This window comes from Peromyscus leucopus, chromosome 7 (assembly GCF_004664715.2).
Source record: "Peromyscus leucopus breed LL Stock chromosome 7, UCI_PerLeu_2.1, whole genome shotgun sequence".
Taxonomy (NCBI): Eukaryota; Metazoa; Chordata; class Mammalia; order Rodentia; family Cricetidae; genus Peromyscus; species Peromyscus leucopus.
In genome coordinates, this window is record NC_051069.1 from 84,800,927 (window position 1) to 84,822,215 (window position 21,289).

The following is a 21,289-nucleotide window of genomic DNA, read 5'->3' on the forward strand; positions in this document are numbered from 1 at the left end:
AGCAGACCCGCCAAGACCACTAGGTCCTTGGCCTTGAAGGCTGAGAATGGACTCCAGCCTCCTCCCACCCACATTTTCTTAAAAGAATGTCCTTGTGCTGGAATCTAACCAGCCATGCAATCTGCACAGGCTTACAATTACAATAAACTCGAAATTTACTATTTGAGCATAGGGCTAATAAATACTGATTCTGTAAAGAAGTTTTGCCTAATTCTTTCTGCTACAACCCTTATACTTTGCCCAATTCTGAGATACTTTGTACAACTTACTATTTAAATGCCTATTACCAAGGAAATCTCTATTCTACAACAGCACCGTCTGAGCTGCCATGATGGTCCACTCATGTAAGTGGCTGAGACAAGAGGACGACCCAGAAGTTAGCCTGAGGCCAGTCCGGGCTCCGGGGAGGACCTCCAGAAGCGCTAGCAAAGTGAAGACGCTCAGTGCTAGACGTGAGAAAGGCAGACAAGAAGGCAAATGGTAACCTACAAAAATAAATCTCCCCCCACCCCACCCCCAAGTCGCTTCGGTTGAAAGTATCCTCCAGAAACAAGCAATTTTCATCATTCTCCTTTTAACTCTGGGTGGAAGATTTATTTCTTCATCACATAGTGTGCTCCCAAGAAAAGACAGCAATTTAAATAAAAGTCGTACATGATTACTGGGCAGTTAGGCAAGGCATCTGTAAGATAATACAACCACTGGACTGGGATTAAAGGAGACTGGGCTCTTTTCTTGGCCCCGTGGAATATGTAATTTTACATAGGCAAAATCACAACCTCTGGGTCTCATTTTCCTCGTTTCTGGAGTGGAGGTTGGGAATTTAAGGAAAAACAAAAAACAAAAAACCACCCTTCCAGGGCCCCTTTCAGCTGGTGACAGGACGTCAAGTCGCCTTCCATCCTGGAGGAACTCACTTCAAGCTGTTTTCCGAGCCACAGAGCTCACTTAAGGTCCTTATGCTTCTCTTAAAAAATGCCATGCTCCAACGGTTCTCACTCAGCTCTAGAAATCTAGTCTTGCTCGGAATGAAAAAAAAAAAAAAATCTGTCAAGCTCCCCTAACAAAATACTCTTTAAAAGGATTTCAAAAAGATAAAATTGTTGAAGCACAAAGGTAATCATGGAACTCGCTTGTCCACCTTCTTCCCTAACATTTTTTTTTTGGAACAAAAAGGGCACCTTAAAGCAGCAGCAGTACGACACCCAGAAGATGGATTCACTACCTCTTTTTAAAACAATGAGTTCGCGCAGGGAAAAGCTGCTAACATTCAACCATCACTCCAGTGTTTGGAAGGCTCCGGGCGGGCGCGCGGGGAAAGGCTGTTTAGACAGGACTGCCTTTCCCCAAAACAAAATCGGCAAGGCAGGAAAGCGCCGTGACCTCCGAGCACGAGGAAGCCCTCCCCGAGCCGGCCTTCCTCGGTCGGAATTCAAGTGCATTTTCGCGGACAATGTGCCCCAGTGATTAACTCCGCCGTCACACGTCCCTGCAACACACACACACACACACACACACACACACTCACACCCGGCGCTCGCCCGCACTCTCCCGGGCGTCCGGGTGGCAGCGTCGCCGAGTCACAAGATAGCGGACAGTGGAAATTTCCTCTCCCCAGGCAGGCGAGGGGCAGGTCCGGCTTCCCCAGTCGGCGCGGCCCGGGCCTCCAGGGCGCGCTCCCCACAAAGGAGGCCTGGCCCGGCCGGCGGGTCCCGCTTCCGGCGCCGCTCGCGGCGGGAACCGGCCGCACGTGCGCCCCGCTCGGGCCGGGGAAGCGGCCGCCTTAGCGTCGGAGCGGGGCCACCAGGCCGCGGGCAATGAATGGGGCCGTCCGCGGCGCCGCCCGCCCCGCCGCGCGCTCACCCCAGCTCTTGGCGGTGCGCCCCAGGAACTCTCCGCTGGTCGGGTTGTAGAGGAACAGCTTCCACTCGGCCAGGCTCTGATGGAAGGACTTCTTCTCAGTCTTCGTCATGGTGGGCGTGCGGAAGGCGAGGCGGACGCAGGCCGCGGGGCTGGAGGCGACGAGGGGCTCGGCGGCGCGTCCTGGCGACGGCGGCGCAGCCCAGCGACTGCGGCAGAGGACGGCAGGGCCGCAGACAACTCTCCGTTACTAGACCACTCGAGCCGACTGCGCCGCGCCGGGCCGCGGGCGGCCGCTGGGGCCGCGGGAGCCTGACGTCTCCGCCCTCCGCAGCCAATCCCCGCGCCGCTGGCGCGCACCGCGGCCGCTGCCTCCCGCCCGGCTGGGCGCGGCCCGAAGGCCCGGGGCCGCCCGGGTGGCCCCGCCCCCGGCAGCCACGCCCATGACGCCAGCGCCCCGCCCCCGAGCAGGCCCCGCCCCGGCTCCCCGCGCCTGTGGCCCCCACCCAGGTGCGAGGAAGCTAGCACCGCGGGGCTGCGGGCGGAAGTCTGGAGGGCACAGGGACCAGCTGGGTGGTGGCCTGAGGACGGTGGGCACCGGAGTCTGCCACGCTCTCCACTGGAAAGGCCTCGGGCCATCAGCCTGAGGTGTAGCCGTCAAAGCCTGGAGGGTGTCCTCGCTCGGCTAGGGAGCCTCCTGCAAACCGTCGCTGGGCGTTCTCCTCGGGGTCTCTGTGACGTCGCTAAAAGACACCTGCGGCGAGGCTTCGGCTGCATTTGTGGCGTTCAGTGTGGACTGGCTGCTGTGGGCCACCTGACCCAGGGCCTCGGGCATGGCAGTTTTGTTCTAAATGTGCTATTGTTAACGAAATGGAGCACCTCATACGTTTTCTCCAGATTCAATTAAGCATATCAGTTAAATCAATATAAATGTTTTCCTGAGATTCCTGTCCACTGAAAGATGCCCTGATCTTTTTGCCCGGCCACTCCAGTTGTTAACTACAATACTTGATGGAGTGTGGATGCTTGAACCACTTTGCTGGTGTTTTCTTTGCCACTGGTGGCCGCTGCGCCGGGGAGGAGCGGAGGATGCAAGCGGCATTCTACAGGAGATGGAGCTGAAGAGCAAAGAGCTCTCACACCATAGATGGGTTTTTTAAAGACTCAAAATGGGAGTTGGAGCAGAAGGTGAGAATTTTTTTTCCGGAAAGGAAATGGAGCATTGCCTCTGTTAAATAACAATAACGAATGAATAAACGCAACACACTTTGTTTGCAATAATTTTCTTCATTAACACCCCCCCCCCCGATTTATGATGACTATCCAAAATCAAGTTTGGTTTGGCTTGTGTCAGGGCCTTCCTATGTAGCTTCAGCTGACTTGACACTCTGTATCCTCCTGCCTCAGCTTCTTGAGTTTACAAGCATGTGCTGCCATCCTGATTTCCAGTTTTTAACTGTTTTGTTTTGGGGTATTGGGGTTTGGGGGCAAGAATGGAACCCATTGCCTCATACGTACACTACAAGCACATTACCAACTGAGCTGTATCCTCAGCCCTCCAGTTATTTTTTTTTTTAAGCTAATGACATCAGAAGGTTTGCAGAAGCATTTTGTAGAGTTTGGCATGGAGCTGATATTAGAAATACCAAAATATCATGCAAGGAGCCTAGAGTACATTTCTTTAGCTTATAGGCAATGTTAAAGACTAAGGATTGGAAATAATTTTACCTCAAAAACTGAACTGAACACGAGGGTACAGCTAGAGTGCTGAGAGAATTAACTACAAGCTTTTTAGTTTAGTAAGAAGAAAGATACATAGTCTATCTGGAATCAGATATAAAACCTGTCTGCTTATTTGTGTGTGTGTGTGCTAATAACAAGCATACTTACATAGTTACCTGATACACACAAAGAAAATGGAAAATAACATTATGAAACTGTGTTTCAAAGATGGTAGTGTCTGCCTGAGAGTTTCAGTTTCTGTGTTTTTAGTAGCCATAATATGGCTTTTATACTTAGTGCTTTGTGATTTTTCTAAATAAGGGTTTAAATACAAATATAATTCAGTAAACACTTTCAAACCCCATGCCTAGTCTAGTCAGTACAGCAGCTAGTCCCAACAGATTTCAATTTGGCAAAAATATCATACTCTAATCCAGCAATATGGGGACTCTTTGTTTCTCTTCTGTGTAATAATCGAGCATGACCTGGAAGAGAAAACACTGATTGCCTTGGGATATTAGCCTGCCAAATATGAGCAGATGAAATATCAAATTCAGTCAGTTATATTCCATGTAAGTAACCTTCTATTTTACAAGAGAAGTTGCTTTGCCAAGGTAAAATGCAGGATGCCAAATTAAATTTGAATTTCAGAAATGATGCATAACTTTCTTATTATAAATATTTTTAATTTTTTCCCTCTTTTTTATATGTGTGGGTGTTTTGCTTGCACTATGTCTGTATAACACGTGTGTGCAGTGCCCACGGAGGTCAGAAGAGGGCGTGTCCCTGGATGTTACAGACCATCGTGAGCTGCCCTGTAAGTGCTGAGAATTAAACCTAGGTTCTCTGGAAGAACAGCCAGTGCTTTGAACTTCTGAGCCATCTCTCCAGCACTAGTTTAAGTATTTTTATTCGGATATTTGGCCCAGGGCTTGGCAGGGTAAGGGACTTGCTGTCAAGTCTGAGGGCCTGCGTTTGATCCCCGGGACCCACATGGTAGAGGGCGAGAACTGACTCCTGCAAGTTGTCCTCTGGCCACCGCGCATGTGCTGTGGGATGTTCAAGCACACGCACAATAAATAAATAATTGGAATAAATTTAAAATAATAATAATAATAACTTGGGATAGTTGCCCTGAAAAACACTGAGTTTTACCTATCTGAAATTTAAATATAGGTGTATTCAACTTTGAGTATCTTGTATTTGTATTTGGTGAATCTGACAGCCCTACCTACCTGTAGAAGACAAACTTAGGAAATAATGACCATGCGTAGATAACTAACATCCTTGCCCTGGACTGAGTGGTTAGTGTGATTTATTTCATAATCTTCACAAAAACCCAAATCTGAAAGTGTTTGCCTAATTTTATAAATGAGTAAACCAATGTGTAGAGAAACTAATTCACTATGGTCACAATGCTAATGAATAGCAGCAGTTAGATTTAAGTGAGTATCTCTCTTCTGCTGCTCAAGGTAGAAATCTGGCAAAAAGTCATCAAGCTGAGGGAATCGAAAGGAAGACCCAGTTGTAGGCCACTTACTGGGTGGCAAAATTCATTTCCTACTTTCTGTGAATGCGGATAGAATTGTTCGGCCCTTAATTTACTGAAAATCTTAGGATCATTCCTGAATTTTAGAAGCACGTATAGAAAAAAGAGTTGGGGTTCTTCTAACGACTTTGTCTTTTGTAAGTGGGTTTATAAGGGATATGATGTTGGCACTGAGTTGCTGGGAGCTTTGTTCCTGAGAGAATGGATATTAAAATTTCCTGAGCCAGGCCTGGTGGCATCTGCCTCTAGTCTCATCACAAGGGAGGTGGGAGGATCAGGAGGAGTTCAAGAGGTCAGCCTTGGCCACAAAGCAAGTTTGTGGTCAATCTAAGCTACATGAGACCCTTCCTCCACAACAACAAAAATAACAAGGTTTCCTTACCAATACTGTGCTGGCATCTCATTGTTTTTGAGTCATGTTCACACACTCCTTTCTGCAGAGTGACTGATTTTATTCCTGGGTGCTTTTAAGTAAATCCTTTTGCAAATGACATCTCTACACTCTTGCGGATTGCAGAACAGACACATTCGTTGATTATCTTAAGCACAGCATGTAGTCCCAGCACTTGGGAGGCGAAGGTAAAAAGATGGTCAGTTCAAGACCAGCCTGGGCTCCATAGTGAGTTCAAAGCCAGCCCTAGCTATGTTGTAAGACCCTGTTTCAAAAACTCCAAAAACAAAATTGCCTTAGCAGCAGGGAATGGTGGCTTGCACCCTTAATCCCAACAGTTTGGAAGTGTCTTAGTTACTTTTCTGTCGTGGTGAAAAAACACCCAGACCAACACGATCGATAGAAGAAAGAATTTATTAGGGCTTACAATTTCAGAGAGTGAGTCTGTAACTGTTGTGGAAGGGAGCATGGCGGCAGGCAGGCAGGCATGATGCTGGAGCAGTAACTGAGAGCTTACATCTGACTCACAAACACAAGGCAGAAAGACAGCTAACAGTGACACACCTCCTCCAATAAGACCACACCTCCTCATCCTACCCAAACAGTTCCACCAACTGTGGACCTAAGATTTAAACACATGGGGCCATTCTCATTCAGACTACCACACAGGACGGTTGCTGCAAATTTGAGGGCAACATGGGATACATACTGAGTTCCAGGACAGTCTGGGTTATATAGTGAGTTCCAGAACAGCCAGGGATACATAGTAGACCCTCTCTCAAAAAAACAAAAAACTGAAAATTTTAAAGGGTTAGCAAAATGGCTCAGCAGATAAAGGCCTTGCTGTACAAACCTGCCAACCTAAGTTCAATCCTGGTGAGACCTCTTAAAAAAAGGAGATAATTAATTCCATAAAGTTTTCTTCTGAGCCCTGCATGTGCATGATGGCACAAATCCCCCAGCCACTCAATAATAAAAGACAAATAAATATTATATTTATTTGTCTTTTATGTGTGTGTATGCAAGTACACATGCCATGATACCTTTACTCACTGCACCATATTTCGGAGAATGGAATCCAGGGCCTCACACATCATAGACTCTGAGCCATATCACCAACCCCTGGTTGTTATGATTGTAAATACTGTCAGTTGTTGCCATGGTGTGGATGTGCTCTGAGTGTATCTCTCAAAGGACCCTGTTTCTAGTATAGTGGTGTTGAGGTAGTAGAACATTTAAAAAATGGGGCCTAGCTCTGGGGGCTGAGCCCAGAGGTCAAGGAGGGTCATAGTGAAAGTGTCTTCTGGACACAACAGAACCACTGCACTTGGAAACTCACAGGAGCCATGGTGGAATCCAGTCACCATTCCAACCTAGAGGGGCTCACAAGACCCCACCCCTGGCTGAGGATGAGGGACTGTGGACAGTTGGTGGCTTCTCAGGGAGGGAGAGTCAGTTTCCTTTAAAGGGTGTGACCCCCGGTAGGTCGACCACACTCCAGTAAATGGTCCCACACAGGAGTGGAGTTTATGGGCAGTAGAAATTGGACTTGGGAGGTTAGTTAAATAGCAGAAAACAAGAAGCAAGAAAACCCGAAGCTGTGAGGGGGTTGAGGTAGATCTGGGAGGAGTTAGGGGAAAAAAGGGGGGCAGTGAACATGATTATTATGGTATGCATGTATGGAATTTTCAAGGAATAAAAAAAAAAATTTTAAAGGAAGAATCAGAGCCCAGATCTGGAGATGTAGCTCAATGGGAGAGTGTTTAACATACAGATGCCCCGGGTTCAAACTCCAACACTGGCCAAAAAAAAAACAGTCAAAAGAGGAGGAGGGAAGAAGAGGAGGCCTGGGCACAGAGGAAGTAATTAATCATATGGCTTATCTATGGGATTGACACAGTTTTCACACGACCAAGTTACTTCTTCCAGGAGCAGCTTGCTTGAAGGCGAGGGAGGCTGCCCCATTCACGGAGCCCCTTGGCAAGTGGACCAGTTCTTTCCTTTGTCATGTAGTGCAGCCAGAATACCATCGCAAGAACCAAGAAAATGCCAGTGCTGTGCTCTAGAGCACCAGAACTGTGAGTTAAATAAACTTAATTCTTTATAAAGTAACCAGCTATCTTAGGGTTTCTGTTGCTGTGAAGAGACACCATGACCATGGCAACTCTTTTCTTTTTCTCTTCTTTCTTTTTTCATTTTTTTGAGACAGGGTTTCTCTGTGTAACAGCCCTAGCTGTTCTGGAACTCACTCTGTAGACCAGGCTGGCCCTGAACTCACAAAGTTCTGCCTGCCTCTGCCTCCTGAGTGCTGAGATTAAAGGTGTGCACCACTACTACTACTACCACCACCACCACCACCAAGCAACAGCAACTCTTACAAAGGAAAACATTTAACTGGGGCTGGCTTGCAGCTTCAGGGATTTAGTCCATCATTGTCATGGCGGTGTGCAGACAGACAAGGTGCTGGAGAAGGAGCTGAGAGTTCTACATCTTGATCACAGGCAGCTGAAGCAACTGTGAGGCACACTGGACAGCTTGAGCATATAGGAGACCTCAAAGCCTCCTCCACAGTGACGCACTTCCTCCAACAAGGCCACACCTCCTAACAGTACCACTCCCTATGGACCAAGCTTTCAAACGCCCAGGTCTGTGGGGACCACACCAGCCTCAAGGCTTTGCTTATGGCAACATAAAACAGATTATATAACAATTGTGTTTGGCATTTCGAAAGAAAAAGGTCATGATACAGGCCGGGTATGGTGGCACATACTGGAATTCCCAGCAGCTGAGAAGCAAAAGCAGAAGAATCTCTGTGGACTTGAAGCTAGCCTGATGGACACAGCAAGGTCCAGGTCAGTCGGGACCTGTCTCAACAAACAAACAAACAAGCAAACGGGCTGGAGAGATGACTCAGGGGACAAGAGCACGCTGGCTGCTCTTCCAGAGGACCTGGGTTCAATTCCCAGCACCCACATGGCAGCTCACAAGTGTCTTTAACTCCAGTTCCAAAGGATCAGACACCCTCACACAGACATACATGTAGACAAAACACCAATGCACATAAATAATTAAAAAACAAAAACAACCTGGGTGGTAATCCCATCACTTGGGAAGCAGAGGCAGGCAGATCTCTGAGTTTGAGGCCAGCCTGGTCTACAGAGCAAGTTCCAGGATAGCCAGAGCTACACAGAGAAAACCTGTCTCAAAAAAAACTGAACAAACCAGATATAACATAATAAATCCAAATGACTGACTCACTGTGAGAGGTTATTTACTTAATTCAGTTATGAAATTTTGCAGCACTGAATGGAGGTAAACCACGGGTGTTGATTTACTGAAGCTGATAGATGGATTAAAGGGATCCACTAAACTTGGTCTGCTTTGTGTATTTTTGAAATTTCCCAGTATTGGCAGTACTCAGAGAACGACCAGTGCTTCAGTAGCATGCATGATGTCTTAAATTTAATCCTAGGGCCAAATATGGGCAGAGGATAGGCAACCTCCCTGATACGTATTTTTCTGATTCACTTAGCTGAAAAACAGCCAGAAGGAGCTATAAATCCAATGCTGTTGTTCTTCTGGTTGTTTTAAAGGGAGCACATGAGGTCTCACCACTAGTCGAAGCTATTGGTAGTTAACAGCTACCAAAAGTGCGTGTATGTGTATAGTAGTACTAAAAATAGAAGCTGTTTTGGGGATGGTGATGGTGCACACCTTTAATCCCAGCACTGGGGAGACAGAGGCAAGTGGATCTGAGTTCGAGGGCAGCCTGGTCTACAGAGTGAGTTCTAGATCAGCCAGACTACACAGAGAAACCCTGTCTCCAAAAAACGAACAAACAAAACAAGGAAGCTGGGACCTCAGCAACTGCGAGGCAAGCATCGAGCTAAGCCCTAGTCCTCTTTTTACTCTGAGACAGACTCTCACACACTTATTCAGGCTAGCTTTAAACTTAAAATCCCCCTGCCTCGACCTCCTAAGTAGATGGATGGGATGGCAGGCCTGTATTACAAGGCGCAACTAGAAGTTAAAATTTTCTAAAATTAAAAAAGAAAATCAGGGCTGGGGATAAAGTTTAGTTTACAATGTGCTACCCTAACATGCATGAGGTCACTGGTTTGAGTCCTAGCACCACATAGGTGTCCCACACCTATAGCTTCAACACTTGGGAGGCAGAGGAGCCCTAACCCTAACCAGAGGATCAGCCGTTCAGGGCCATCCTCAACTACATGTTGTTTTCGAGGCCAACACGGTCAGGAGACTAGTTCCAAATACAAAAACATCAGTTCGGGCACAGTGATGCACATCTGCCATCCCGGTACTCAGGAGACAGAGGAAAAACGACAGCCACAAATTGAAGGCCAGCTAGAGCTATGTAGGGCTTATCTCAAACATGGAAGAAAGAAAAGCAAACTTAAGGGCTGAAAGGAAAGCTCAGTGGACTCCCACAGGAAAAGGGAAAAGACAGAGGAAAGGAAATTTTGTCAGAAGTCCAGAGACGAGGTTAATGTAGCAGCACACGGGCAACTAAGAAGTCGAGACGATGCTATTGAGGTAGGGTGGGGCATCAAGGGGGCTGCCTGAAGAGTATCCGCCCAAGGCCATAGCAGCAGGGGAGGTTTTTATTAAAAACAAAAATCTAAAACGACTGAAAATATACATTTAATAATTTGATTTTTTACAAGTACGATGGCTATTATAATGGGAAAGAAAAGAAAATGCAAGAGACAAATAACAAGAAAACTTCCTGAGGTGAAGGAACAGGCAGTTCTCAGACTGAAAGCGCTCAGCAAAAGAAATGAAAATGCACTGATACGTAACTTTACAACTTCTAAAAATTACATTTTTTGTTTATTTATGTGTTTGTATGTATGTATACATGAGCCATGTATGCCGTGGCACATACGTGGAGGTCAGAAGGCAACTTTCAGGAGTCGGTTCTCTCCTTCCACCTCGCGGGTCTCAGGGACTGAACTCAGATTATCAGGTTTGGTTGTAATGCCTTTGCCTGCTGAGCTACTCACTGGCTTGATTTTGAAATTTTATAGTACATAAAATACAAAGAGGGAGCCAGGCGTGGTGGCACACGCCTTTGATCCCAGCATTCGGGAGGCAGAAGCAGGTGGATCTCTGAGTTTGAGGCCAGCCTGGGCTACAGAGTGAGTTCCAGGACAGCCAGGGCTACACAGAGAAACCCTGTCTCAAAAACCCAAAGCCAAACCAAACCAAACCAAAAAACAAAGAGGGCTTGGACACATGGCTCAGTGATTAAAAGTGCTGGCTGCTCTTCCAAAGGCCTGAGTTCAGTCCCCAGTACCTACATTAGATAGATTACAACTGCCTATCACTCCAGATCCACAGGATCCATTGCCCTCTGGCCTCTGCATGCACATGGTGCACATAAACTCATGCAGGCAGGCAGGCACACACACACACACACACACACACACACACACACACACACACAAAATAATAAAATCAGTCATAAAAAATGAAAATAAGGGGCTACAAAGAGAGCTGGCTCAGCAGTTAAAAGCATTTACTGCTCTTCTAGAGGACACAGGTTCAATCCCTAGTACCCACATGGCAGCTCACAACCATCTGTAACTCCAGTAACAGGGGATCTGATATCTTCTGGCCTCCTTGAGCACTGCACACATGTGGTGCATTGACAGATGTGGGCAAAACACCTTTATGCATAAAAATAAAGAAATAAAGATAAGAACTTATAGGGCATGCTATTACTATTGTTTAGCAGAGATTCTTAGAGATTCTTCCCTAGGGTCTATGACCTAGTCAGCCACAGACTTTTGGCCCAGTTAATGGTACCAAGCATGAGTTCCATCTTGTGGGGCAGGCTTTAAACACATTCAGGAAGTGGTTGCTTACTCCAATAACATTTATGCCACTATGGCAACAGTGGGTATATCTTGCCAGGCCAGTCATTTTGTACCTTGCAGGGTTCACAGCTGGGTAAGGCTGCTGATGGCTTTTCTCCCCTGGTAGTGTACGTAGAACCTTCCAGCACTATGGAAGCTAGCCAGTGAAACGAAGCCTCCAGGTGGTCAGGACTCTTCCTTCTTATTCGAAGAAGCCACCAGCTTCTGGTTTGCTGGACTAGAACAAAGCTGGAGCAAGTCAAAATTGGAATCTAATTTTCTAGTTACCAAGACCGTATCCCTGGATTTTGTTAGTAAATGGCTGACGTGCTGTTGTATAAGGGCTATCTCTCCCTATCAGTTTGATGTTTTGTTTTTAGTGAAAAGTAATTGTGTCATGGAAGTGACTATGCCCTGTTAAACACAGGAAGTCTGTCACAATCTGGCTAAGGGGAACATGAGGGAAATTTTAAACGGCACCATTGGCAATATCAGCTCATTATTTTCTGAGAGACTTGATAATGTGTTGGGGTGGGTGGGTGGGTATTCCAGTTCCTTTATTCTGATTATTTTGCCATCACATGCTGAAGACCATAACTTGATTACTTTTATATATATCCACTGTGTTCCAATGCCCTGCATGTAAATATGTAACTTTACCTTACAAAGAATATTAAGGGAAAAAAATTGTCTTTGGGTTAAATGTTGATTTGGAAACCAGGAAACCTCCATAAATTCATATTGTGTTTCACATTCTTAAAAATCATATAAAGTTGTGTTCGTTATTTGTCTTTCCCAAGAAATAGAGTACATAAACCACAGATTCTTAAACATTGCAGTTCCATTTTGGATACCTACCCATGAGTTGTTTGTAAGGGAGTTCCCTGTGACCCTCTACCCCTATCCTAGGCTATTGGCACTTGTGGTGGTTTGAGTGAGAAAGGCTCCAATAGGCTCACAGATTTGAACGCTTAGGCTTCTCATCAGGAAGTGGCACTACTTGAGAAGGATTAGGAGGTGTGGCCTTGTTGGAGAAAGTGCATTACTGGGATGACTTGAGGTTTCAAAAGCCCAAGCCAGGCGCAGTGGCTCTTTCTTCCTGCTGCCCGCAAATCCAGATGTAGAACTCTCAGCCACTTCTTGTGGTGGTATTCTAATTGTACTGAAATGTGATTTTGATTGTATGTTAATAAATAAAGTTGCCCCGGGGGTCAGAGCTATTAGAGCCATAGACAGAATGTGGCGGTGGTGTCACACGCCTTTAATCCCATAGATCTCTGTGTGTTCAGGGATACAGCCAGCATTGGAGACATATGCCTTTAAGACCTAGGGGGCTGTACATTCAGACAGTGACGAGCTGTCACGTGTTTGGGTTTACAACCAATGAGAAGGCAGAATGACTGGAAAATCGACGTACACACAGGAAATAGCTCTCTTTCGAGAAGCTGGGACAGCAGGAGGGTGAGATTTTAGCTCTGAGCTCTGATCTCTCAGCTTTCTCTTTTACATTGTTTCTGTGTTTCTTATTTAATAAGACGGTTGGTTACATCTACAACTTCTCCAGCACCATATATGCCTGTGTGCTGCCATGCTTCCTGCTCTGATGATAATGAACTAAACCTCTAAAAATGTAAGCAAGCCCCAATTAAATGCTTTCTTTTATAAGAGTTGCCATGGTCCTCATGTCTTAAATCCCAGCACCTGGGAGGCAGAGGCAGGCAGATCTCTGTGAGTTCAAGGTCAGCCTGGTCTACAGAGTGAGTTCCAGGACAACCAAGGCTCTGTTACACAGAGAAATCCTGTCTTGAAAAACTGCCACCACCACCACCAGCAAAAAGAGTTGCCATTGTCATGGTGTCCCTTCATAACAATAGAACAGTGGCCAGGACAGCATTGATTTTGATTGCCAACCAGAATTAGGTGAAAAACCTATTGCTGAGCTGGGTGGTGGTGTCGTCGTCGTCGTCGTCGTCGTCGTCGTCGTCGTCATCATCATCATCATCATCATCATCATCATCATCATCATCGTCACACGCCTTTAATCCCAGCCCTTGGGAGACAGAGCCAGGCGGATCTCTGTGAGTTCGAGGCCAGCCTGGTCTACAGAGTAAGGTCCAGTTCAGGCACCAAAACTACACAGAGAAACCCTGTCTCAAAAAACAAAGACAACAACAACAAAAAAAACCTATTGCTGAAGACAACACACGTGTTGGTTACAGAACATAGAGAATCAAGTTGGAGGTTTCCTCCTTGCTGTCTGGCTTCCATAGTCCTGGTAGGTACGACGCAGGCTGCTCAGGGGAGTGTGGGGGGGAGTCATCAATAGTCTTATCCAACTGTGGACCCTCACACTCCACTACTGACCTTCCAGGCACGGTGTACACACTGGTACAATCGGGGCATCACTGTTATGGGGCAAACACCTGCTTTCTGATTGGACTTGTGACCCGCTTCACAGGGAGGAATTCAACTCTGATGATGCAAACAAGGTAGAAATTCCCCTCACTGATTAAGTCAATTTAAGTTGCTTGTGGCTTGGGAGATTATAATGTTGGTTTGATAACTGGACATGTTGTGCCTGTCAAACTGCTTTCTAAATATTTCTATTTGTATTAATTAATTTTCTATTGCTTTGATAAAACACCATAACCAAGACAACTTATAGAAGAAAGATTTATTTGGGCTTATGGTCCATGAGAGTTGTGGTCCCTAAAGGTGCAGACAGCCTGACAGCCGGCATCAGATATGGAGGCTGGAGCTGGAACTGAGATCTGAGAGTTCACACCTTGAACCACACGCATGAAACAGAGAGCAAACTCTGGGAATGGTGTGAATCTTTGAATTCTCAGAGCCCATCCCCAATGACATACTTCCTCCAATAAGACCACACTTCCTAAGTGTCCCCAAACAGCACCACTAACAGGGGACCAAGTATTCAAATGCCCAAGATGAGGGGGATGTCTTATTCAAACCACCACAATGTCTATTCGCATAGGTTAGTGCTGCCCTCAGTTTTGGTCCCAGAAGCTTCTTTTGTAGTAGACAACAGCTACTGCAGAGACTCAGAACCAGTCGAAGTGCCGAGAATCAGGGACTGCTGAGTGCTTAGCCATAAATGGGAAATCTACATCACCTCCTCTGGGATTCAGAGAACATCGAAGGGGGGCCCGAGAGGTCAAAAGAGAGTTAAGAGAGGAGTGCTGTGGAATGCTGTCTTCCCAACACAACATGGCTGCTTACATTCCTAACTCCCAGAAGCTGTACAATTTGGACTCTTCAATACTCTGTGATGGACAGGGGAGGGGACTCCTGAGGCTCCATCCCTGCCTGATTGACAGTTAATGGTTGCTGGGGGCATGGGAGATTTCCCCCTAGACTGGCAAAGGGAAATGCCACCTCACCTGTGCTTATGTAAACAGGGGCTGTTTCCTAGGGGCTGGAGAAATGGCTCAGGGGTTAGGAACACACACACACACACACACACACACACACACACACACACACACGTATATGAAGTGTGTTGGGACAAGAGAGGATAATTTGGGGTGAATATAATCAAAATACATTACTACATGATAAACAGGTATGAAATAATAAAAAGGAAACCCATACATCCATACATACATCCATGCATCCATTTATCCATAAATAAATAAGAAAGAAAGAAAGAAAGAAAGAAAGAAAGAAAGAAAGAAAGAAAGAAAGAAAGAAAGAAAGAAAGAAAATGAAATTGACTTGAACAGTAAGGGGAACTTACAGGTGAGCACTGCTGGAAATTCCAGAGGTTACTGGCATCAAGAAAGGTTTGGTTCAGGGCCCAAGTGATCTAAACACATCCTGGAATCCTGCTTTCCATCGATTGTTCCATTACCTCATGGTTTATTTTCAGAAGCGTATAGGCCTGCAGGATTTCACACAGAAAAGACAAACTCTCAAAACTCCCACATGTCATGTCATTGACCTTGGTGGCCCTGAGGTCCTGTGTTCATTTAAAGCATTCATGGAACCAGAGAAAAGGGGTGTGCTGATTGGGTAAAGCCTAAGATTACACTACTCTTGACCTGTGTGTACTGGTTCAGAAATTTGAAGTAGTATTAAGAAGAAAAGGGAGAGAAATTCTATAATCTATTTAAATGCCTTCAGGGCCTGGGAATGTTGCTCAATAGTAGAACACTTACGTAAAACATACACAAGATTTTTTTTTTTTTTTTTTTTTTTTTTTTTTTTTTTTTTTGGTTTTTCAAGACAGGGTTTCTCTGTGTAGCTTTGCGCCTTTCCTGGATCTCACTTGGTAGCCCAGGCTGGCCTCGAACCCACAGAGATCCGCCTGCCTCTGCCTCCCGAGTGCTGGGATTAAAGGCATGCACCACCACTGCCCGGCTAACATACACAAGATCTTAGCCTGATCCCCAGCACACACACACACACACACACACACACACACACACACACACACACACACTAGCACTTGAATTCACAGACACTCATGTATTTACTGATTCATTAGGCAAACTTTTCTTTGTCTCACAATATACAAGGCCTTGAAGTTACCCCCTCTCCCCTTGCTAAGGCTAAAACCCAGGGTCTCAAACATGTTGGGCAAGCACTGAACTACTGAATCCGTACCCCCTCTCTTGGGGTTTGGAGACAAGGTCTCACTGTGTACCTCACACTGACTTTGAACTCACTGACCTGAAACATGTAATCAATCCTGTCTCTGCCTTGAGATCACTCATTCCCATGCAAAAGCAAGCAGCGAGAACTGGACTTTAGAATATGGGCAGCATTGGGAAAGGCATTAGGGAGACCAGTTCCCCAAGAATGGCCTGATTTCTAGACTGGTTCCTCACATTTTCACCTTTCTAGGAAAAGAAAATAAACAACCAATCAGCCACCTGCATACCATACCAGGCATGCACATCTTCCTACTGTATCATTCACTATTGGAATTAGAGGCTGAAGAGATTCCTTTAAACAGTGGTTCTCAACCTTCCTAATGCTGCGACCCTTTAATGCAGTTTCTAATGTTGTGGTGATCCCAAACCATAAAATTATTTTTGTTGCTACTTCGTAACTGTAATTTTGCTATTGTTAGAAATTGTATTATTTTCGATAATGTATTTTCCAGTGGTCTTAGGTGACCTCTATGAAAGGGTTTGTTTGATCTCCAAGGGGGTCTTGACCCACAGGTTGATAACCACTGTGAGTCTAACCCTACAACTTAAGACCTCTTAGATTCTCCCTAAGACTGGAAATGTAATTTGAGGGTAGAGTGCCTATCTAGTCTAGGCAAGGCTTGGGTTCAGTCCCTAGCACTTGAAATGAAGGTGCAAGGTAATAATGATATTGTAATTTGACGTTGATAGTTCAAACAGTGCTATATTTTGAACCACCAAGGAGAGCCGGCACATTCTACTTCTCTGGAGAAAGAAATTACCTTTGCATTGAGTGATGAAGTTGTTACAGTATTTAGCAGCTGAACCTAGAGGGTCTCCATCTCCCTGCCCCCACGATCCACTGAACCCTGCTTGGAATTAGATCAGAAAACTAAACCTCAGCCAAGCATAGTGGTGCACATCTCGTTAATCCCTATACTTGGGAGGCAGAGCCAGGAGGAACTCTGGGTTTGAGGCCAGCTGGTCTACAAATCCAGTACAAATCCTGAGTTCCAGGACAGCCAGAGCTACATTAGTGAGACTGACCCTGTCTCGAAAAAAGAAAACTAAATCTCTCTCCTGTGTGCATTACATAAAATAAGGCCTGAGACTTACTCATACGTTTTGGACATTGCCGCTGCCAGAGCAGGAAGTTGCAAGGCGATAAGGGATGACTAAGGCCTTTCCTCAGGCTCCCTTTGGGAAAACACGCCGTGGCCTGGGAAGCACAAGGGAACCACGCCTGACTGGGCCTGTCCGCTAGACACAGTGTTTTGAAAGACCCAAGAAGTCACATCCATGAAGAGAGGGAAGTCCTGTGACTGCCATTCCCAATGTCTTTCTGTCTGTCGGAGCTGACTATTTCTGTGGACCGAGGGGATCCATTTGTATTTCCTTTGCTTGGTGTGCAGTGGGATGCTCTAGGCCTCGTATTTCGGGCTTTAGTACTTGTTCTAACGTCATGGTCTCAGGGAATGCACACCTACAGCGAAGCTGGGAGGAATAAGAGGGAGTGAGGAACAGAACAGAAGCAGGAAATAGAGAAAGACCACAGAAGGCTGGCAAAATGCTGCGGAATAAACTCCTTCGTGATTCCTACAGGGTTGGACTATCTGCTCTATGGCAGATGTTGTGCTGATGTTCTTTAGGTGATGGTGAGGGAGAAAATGGCCACCTAGTAGAAACGTCTAATTTATTTTGTCACTTGCAAGTGTGCATGCTTGTGTTTGCATGTATCTGCTTGTGTGTGTATGTTAGTGTGCACCTGCTTGCACACATGCACACATACACACATAGTGTCCAGTGTGTTTGAAAGCCAGAAGTCAATCTAAGGTGCCATTGCTCATGAGTTGTCTATCTTGTTTGTAAGGCAGGGCCTCTCATTGGCCTGGTACTTGCCAACTGGGCTAGACTGGGGGCCATGAGTGCCAGGGATCTGCCTGTCTCCATCGACCCAACACTGGGATGGCAAGTCCCTAACACATCAACCTAGCTGTTTAATGTGGGCTTTAGGGAATCAAACTCAGGTCCTCATGCTTGAAAAACAAGTACTCTGTGGCCTGAAGCATCCCCCCAGGCCCAGGCCTGAATTATTTTTACTGTTTTATGTGTCTGAGTGTTTTCCCTGCATGTATGTCTGTGGACCAGGTGTGTGCAGTGTCTGCAATGTCAGGAGAGAGTGTAGATTTCATGGAACTGGAGTTGGGCTGGTTGGGAACTGCCATGTGAGTGCTGGGAATTGAACCTGTGTCCTCTGGAAGAACAGCTAGTGCTCTTAACCTCTGAGCCTTCTCTCTAGTCCCCTGGCCTATTTTTAAGACAAATGTAAGTCTGCCTAGAGGGAACCCAGATCCAAACTTGGCCTTGGGCTGTGTGCAGGGCCTTTCCCAGGAGCTGACCACTTATGATATTTCTGGCCTTTAGGGATGAACACACTCTCTCTCTCTCTCTCTCTCTCTCTCTCTCTCTCTCTCTCTCTCTCTCTCTCTCTCTTTCTCTCTCTCTCTCTCCCTGAGACAGTGTAGTTTTGGTGGCTGTCCTGGATCTTGCTCTGTAGACCAGGCTGGCCTCGAACTCACAGAGATCTGCCTGGCTCTGCCTCCCGATGCTGGGATTAAAGGCGTGTACCACCACTGCCTGGCAGGGATGAACTCTCTTGAGAACGGAGTGCCAACTAACATTAACTTTCTTCTGTGTTCTCGGGTTCCAAACAGGGCTGATCTCCAATGAGAGGCTCTTAATCTGGCTTTGGAAGGTCTTCCTGCATCTGATGTTCCTGCACCTTCCCGTGCTCAGCAGCCCTTGCCTTTGGGGCTCACAGCAGCTCATCTCTCGTCAGTCCCTTCCCTGCAGCGCTCTCTCTCTCTCTCTCTCTCTCTCTCTCTCTCTCTCTCTCTCTCTCTCTCTCTCTCTCTCTCTCTCATCCTCTTCCCCCTTCTCTCTCCATATCTCATGGAACCCAGGTTGGCCTCAAACTCACTATGTAGCCAAGGATAACCTTGAACTCCAGATCTTTTTGCCTCCACATGTCAATGCTGAGATTACAGATGTGCACAACACAGCTGGCCCCTTTTCTTAGCAATTATCTTGTGGGCCTTTTCTGACAACAAATTCAAATACTAAGGAAACAGTTGGTGTGTCTAGGGTAATGAGCTTCTCTTGGGACCTTGCCTGGCCCTTCCCTAGCCTTATTGCCTACCTCCAGGCTCATTCCTTCGGCCTCTAACTCCAGAAAGCTCTGAGAATGGCCCATTTTGCTTTATCCTTTTCTGTCTTCGCCTTGGCTCCCAGACTCCTAGCAAGCAAGCGCCTGCCTCATTTCCCCATCTCTGACTCACCCCGGGTTTGTTTCTAAGTCCCTAGCAATTACATTGCCCTCCCAGGTCCTCAGGGGGGTGGCTGCCTTCTCTGCTTTATTAACTAGATTTGTCCTAACCCCCTGCCTGATTCACCACCTCACATTCCATACTTCCTGGGCCTGGAGTCACTTGGCAGCTCCCCCAGCAAAGGCATTCCAATGTGAACCTGTTCTCTTGGGGCATGGAGCATGTATTCACTTACCCTTGATTTTGAAATGTTTAGTAAGCAGAAAGCATCACATCTGTGTTATTCATTTGTTGTCTGTCCTTGTGATGTTTAATATCATGTAATATTTAATATCGATTGCCAACTTGATAAGAGCTCACCTAAGAGATAAGACTGTGGGCGTGCCTGTGAGAGATTACCTAGATGAAGCGGACTGAAGTGGTAAGTCCCACTTTAACTGTGGGAAGCACCATTGCATGGGCCGGGGACCTGTTCAGACTAAAAAGGAGAAAGTGAGCTAGCCACTAGCATTCACGGCTGGCTATTCCCTGCATGTGCATACAGCGTGACCAGCTGCCTCAAACTCCTGATGCCATGACTTCCCTCCGTAGACTGTACCCTCAAACTGTGAGCCAAATTAAGGCCTTCCTCCCTCAGGCTGCACTTATCAGGAATTTTGTCCCGGCAACACGACAAATAACTAATACAGATTATTGTTGCTGAGAAGTTGGGCTGCTGCTGTAATAGACCTGATCACACGGTTCTTAGGTCTTCAGAACTGGTTTTTGGGGTGTGTAGGGGGGAGAGGTAGAACAGTTTGCAGCCATGGGTGACAAAAGCCCCAAAGTGCTAAAAGCAGAGCTTAGTGGGACATTCTGATAGGAATTGGAAGACTAGAACACCCAGAGAAATGATAACCGTCAAGGTTGGGCTCACAAAGCTTCACAGGGGAAACATGACTGTTGGAAACTGGGCATTCATGTTGTATTCTGGTTTTAAAAAAAGAAAAGAAAGCCAGGTGGTGGTGGTGCACGCCTTTAATCCCAGCACTCGGGAGGCAGAGGCAGGTGGATCTCTGTGAGTTCGAGGCCAGCCTAGTCTACAGAGTTCCAGGATAGCCCAGGCTACACAGAGAAACCCTGTCTTGAAATCTCCCACTCCAAAAAAGAAAAGAAAATCTGTTTGCAAGCTTGGTGTGGTGGTACATGACTTTACACTTGGCACTTAGGAGGTAGAGGCAGGTAGATCTCTGTGAGTTCAAGGCCACCCAAGAGCTACATAGCAAGATCCTCTAAAAAGGGGGAGTGGGGTCTGTCTGCATTCTGCCCATGCCCTGAGAACTTGAGGAATGCCAAATGCAGGAATCGTGGTTTATTTTCTGTGGTGGAGAAAGTTGTCTGATAGCATTCCATTCAGTCTGTGGCACAGCTACTTCTCAGAGCTCTTCTTCAGGTCTATGGGGAGAGAAAGCCGCTATGGAGAAATCTTACTCCCTTCATTGGGACAATAGGTACCTGAGGGCAAGCTGCCAACTATGAAAGGCACCGACTTGTGAAATGCAAATTTATGTGAGGACAGGACAGAGAGGAACTCACTGAGAATGCCACTGAGAGCTGCCCAGAAGGTGTTTTATTGATCATTCCTTAGCTCACTGACCAGCTCCTGGTCCTATGGCAACTTCCTCTACCCTTAGGAAGCTCTCCATCTCTCACTAATGAGACATTAGATAATGAGACAGTCTCTCACCAGGAGACATTTCCCAACGGATGGGGTCCATGGCCCTCCTTAAATATCCCTGGGACCCTTACCCTGTGGTTCACGTGGATGTTTTTTTCTCTTCTATTCTTTATTTGGGGTGTAGAGAGTATGGCGAAGCCCAGGCTGGTCTTGAACTCACTTTGTAAACAAAGATGAGCTTGAACTTCTG

At 46.4% G+C, this 21,289-nt stretch overlaps 1 protein-coding gene and 1 long non-coding RNA gene across 2 annotated transcripts in view; one reads left to right on the top strand and one right to left on the bottom strand.

Annotated features, from left to right (window-relative positions):
* The window catches only part of Atp1b3 (ATPase Na+/K+ transporting subunit beta 3), a 34,592-nt gene extending 32,345 nt beyond the window's left edge, over window positions 1-2,247 (bottom strand). The window contains exon 1 of the mRNA XM_028866028.2: window positions 1,864-2,247. Coding sequence (XP_028721861.1) covers window positions 1,864-1,972 — 109 coding nt within the window. The 5' untranslated portion in view covers window positions 1,973-2,247. The remainder of the gene's footprint in view (window positions 1-1,863) is intronic.
* Window positions 2,248-2,322: 75 nt separating this feature from the next.
* LOC119088362 overlaps window positions 2,323-21,289 on the top strand; it is a 30,467-nt gene continuing 11,500 nt past the window's right edge. Inside the window, exon 1 of the long non-coding RNA XR_005092029.1 lies at window positions 2,323-3,048. This is a non-coding gene — a long non-coding RNA (uncharacterized LOC119088362). The remainder of the gene's footprint in view (window positions 3,049-21,289) is intronic.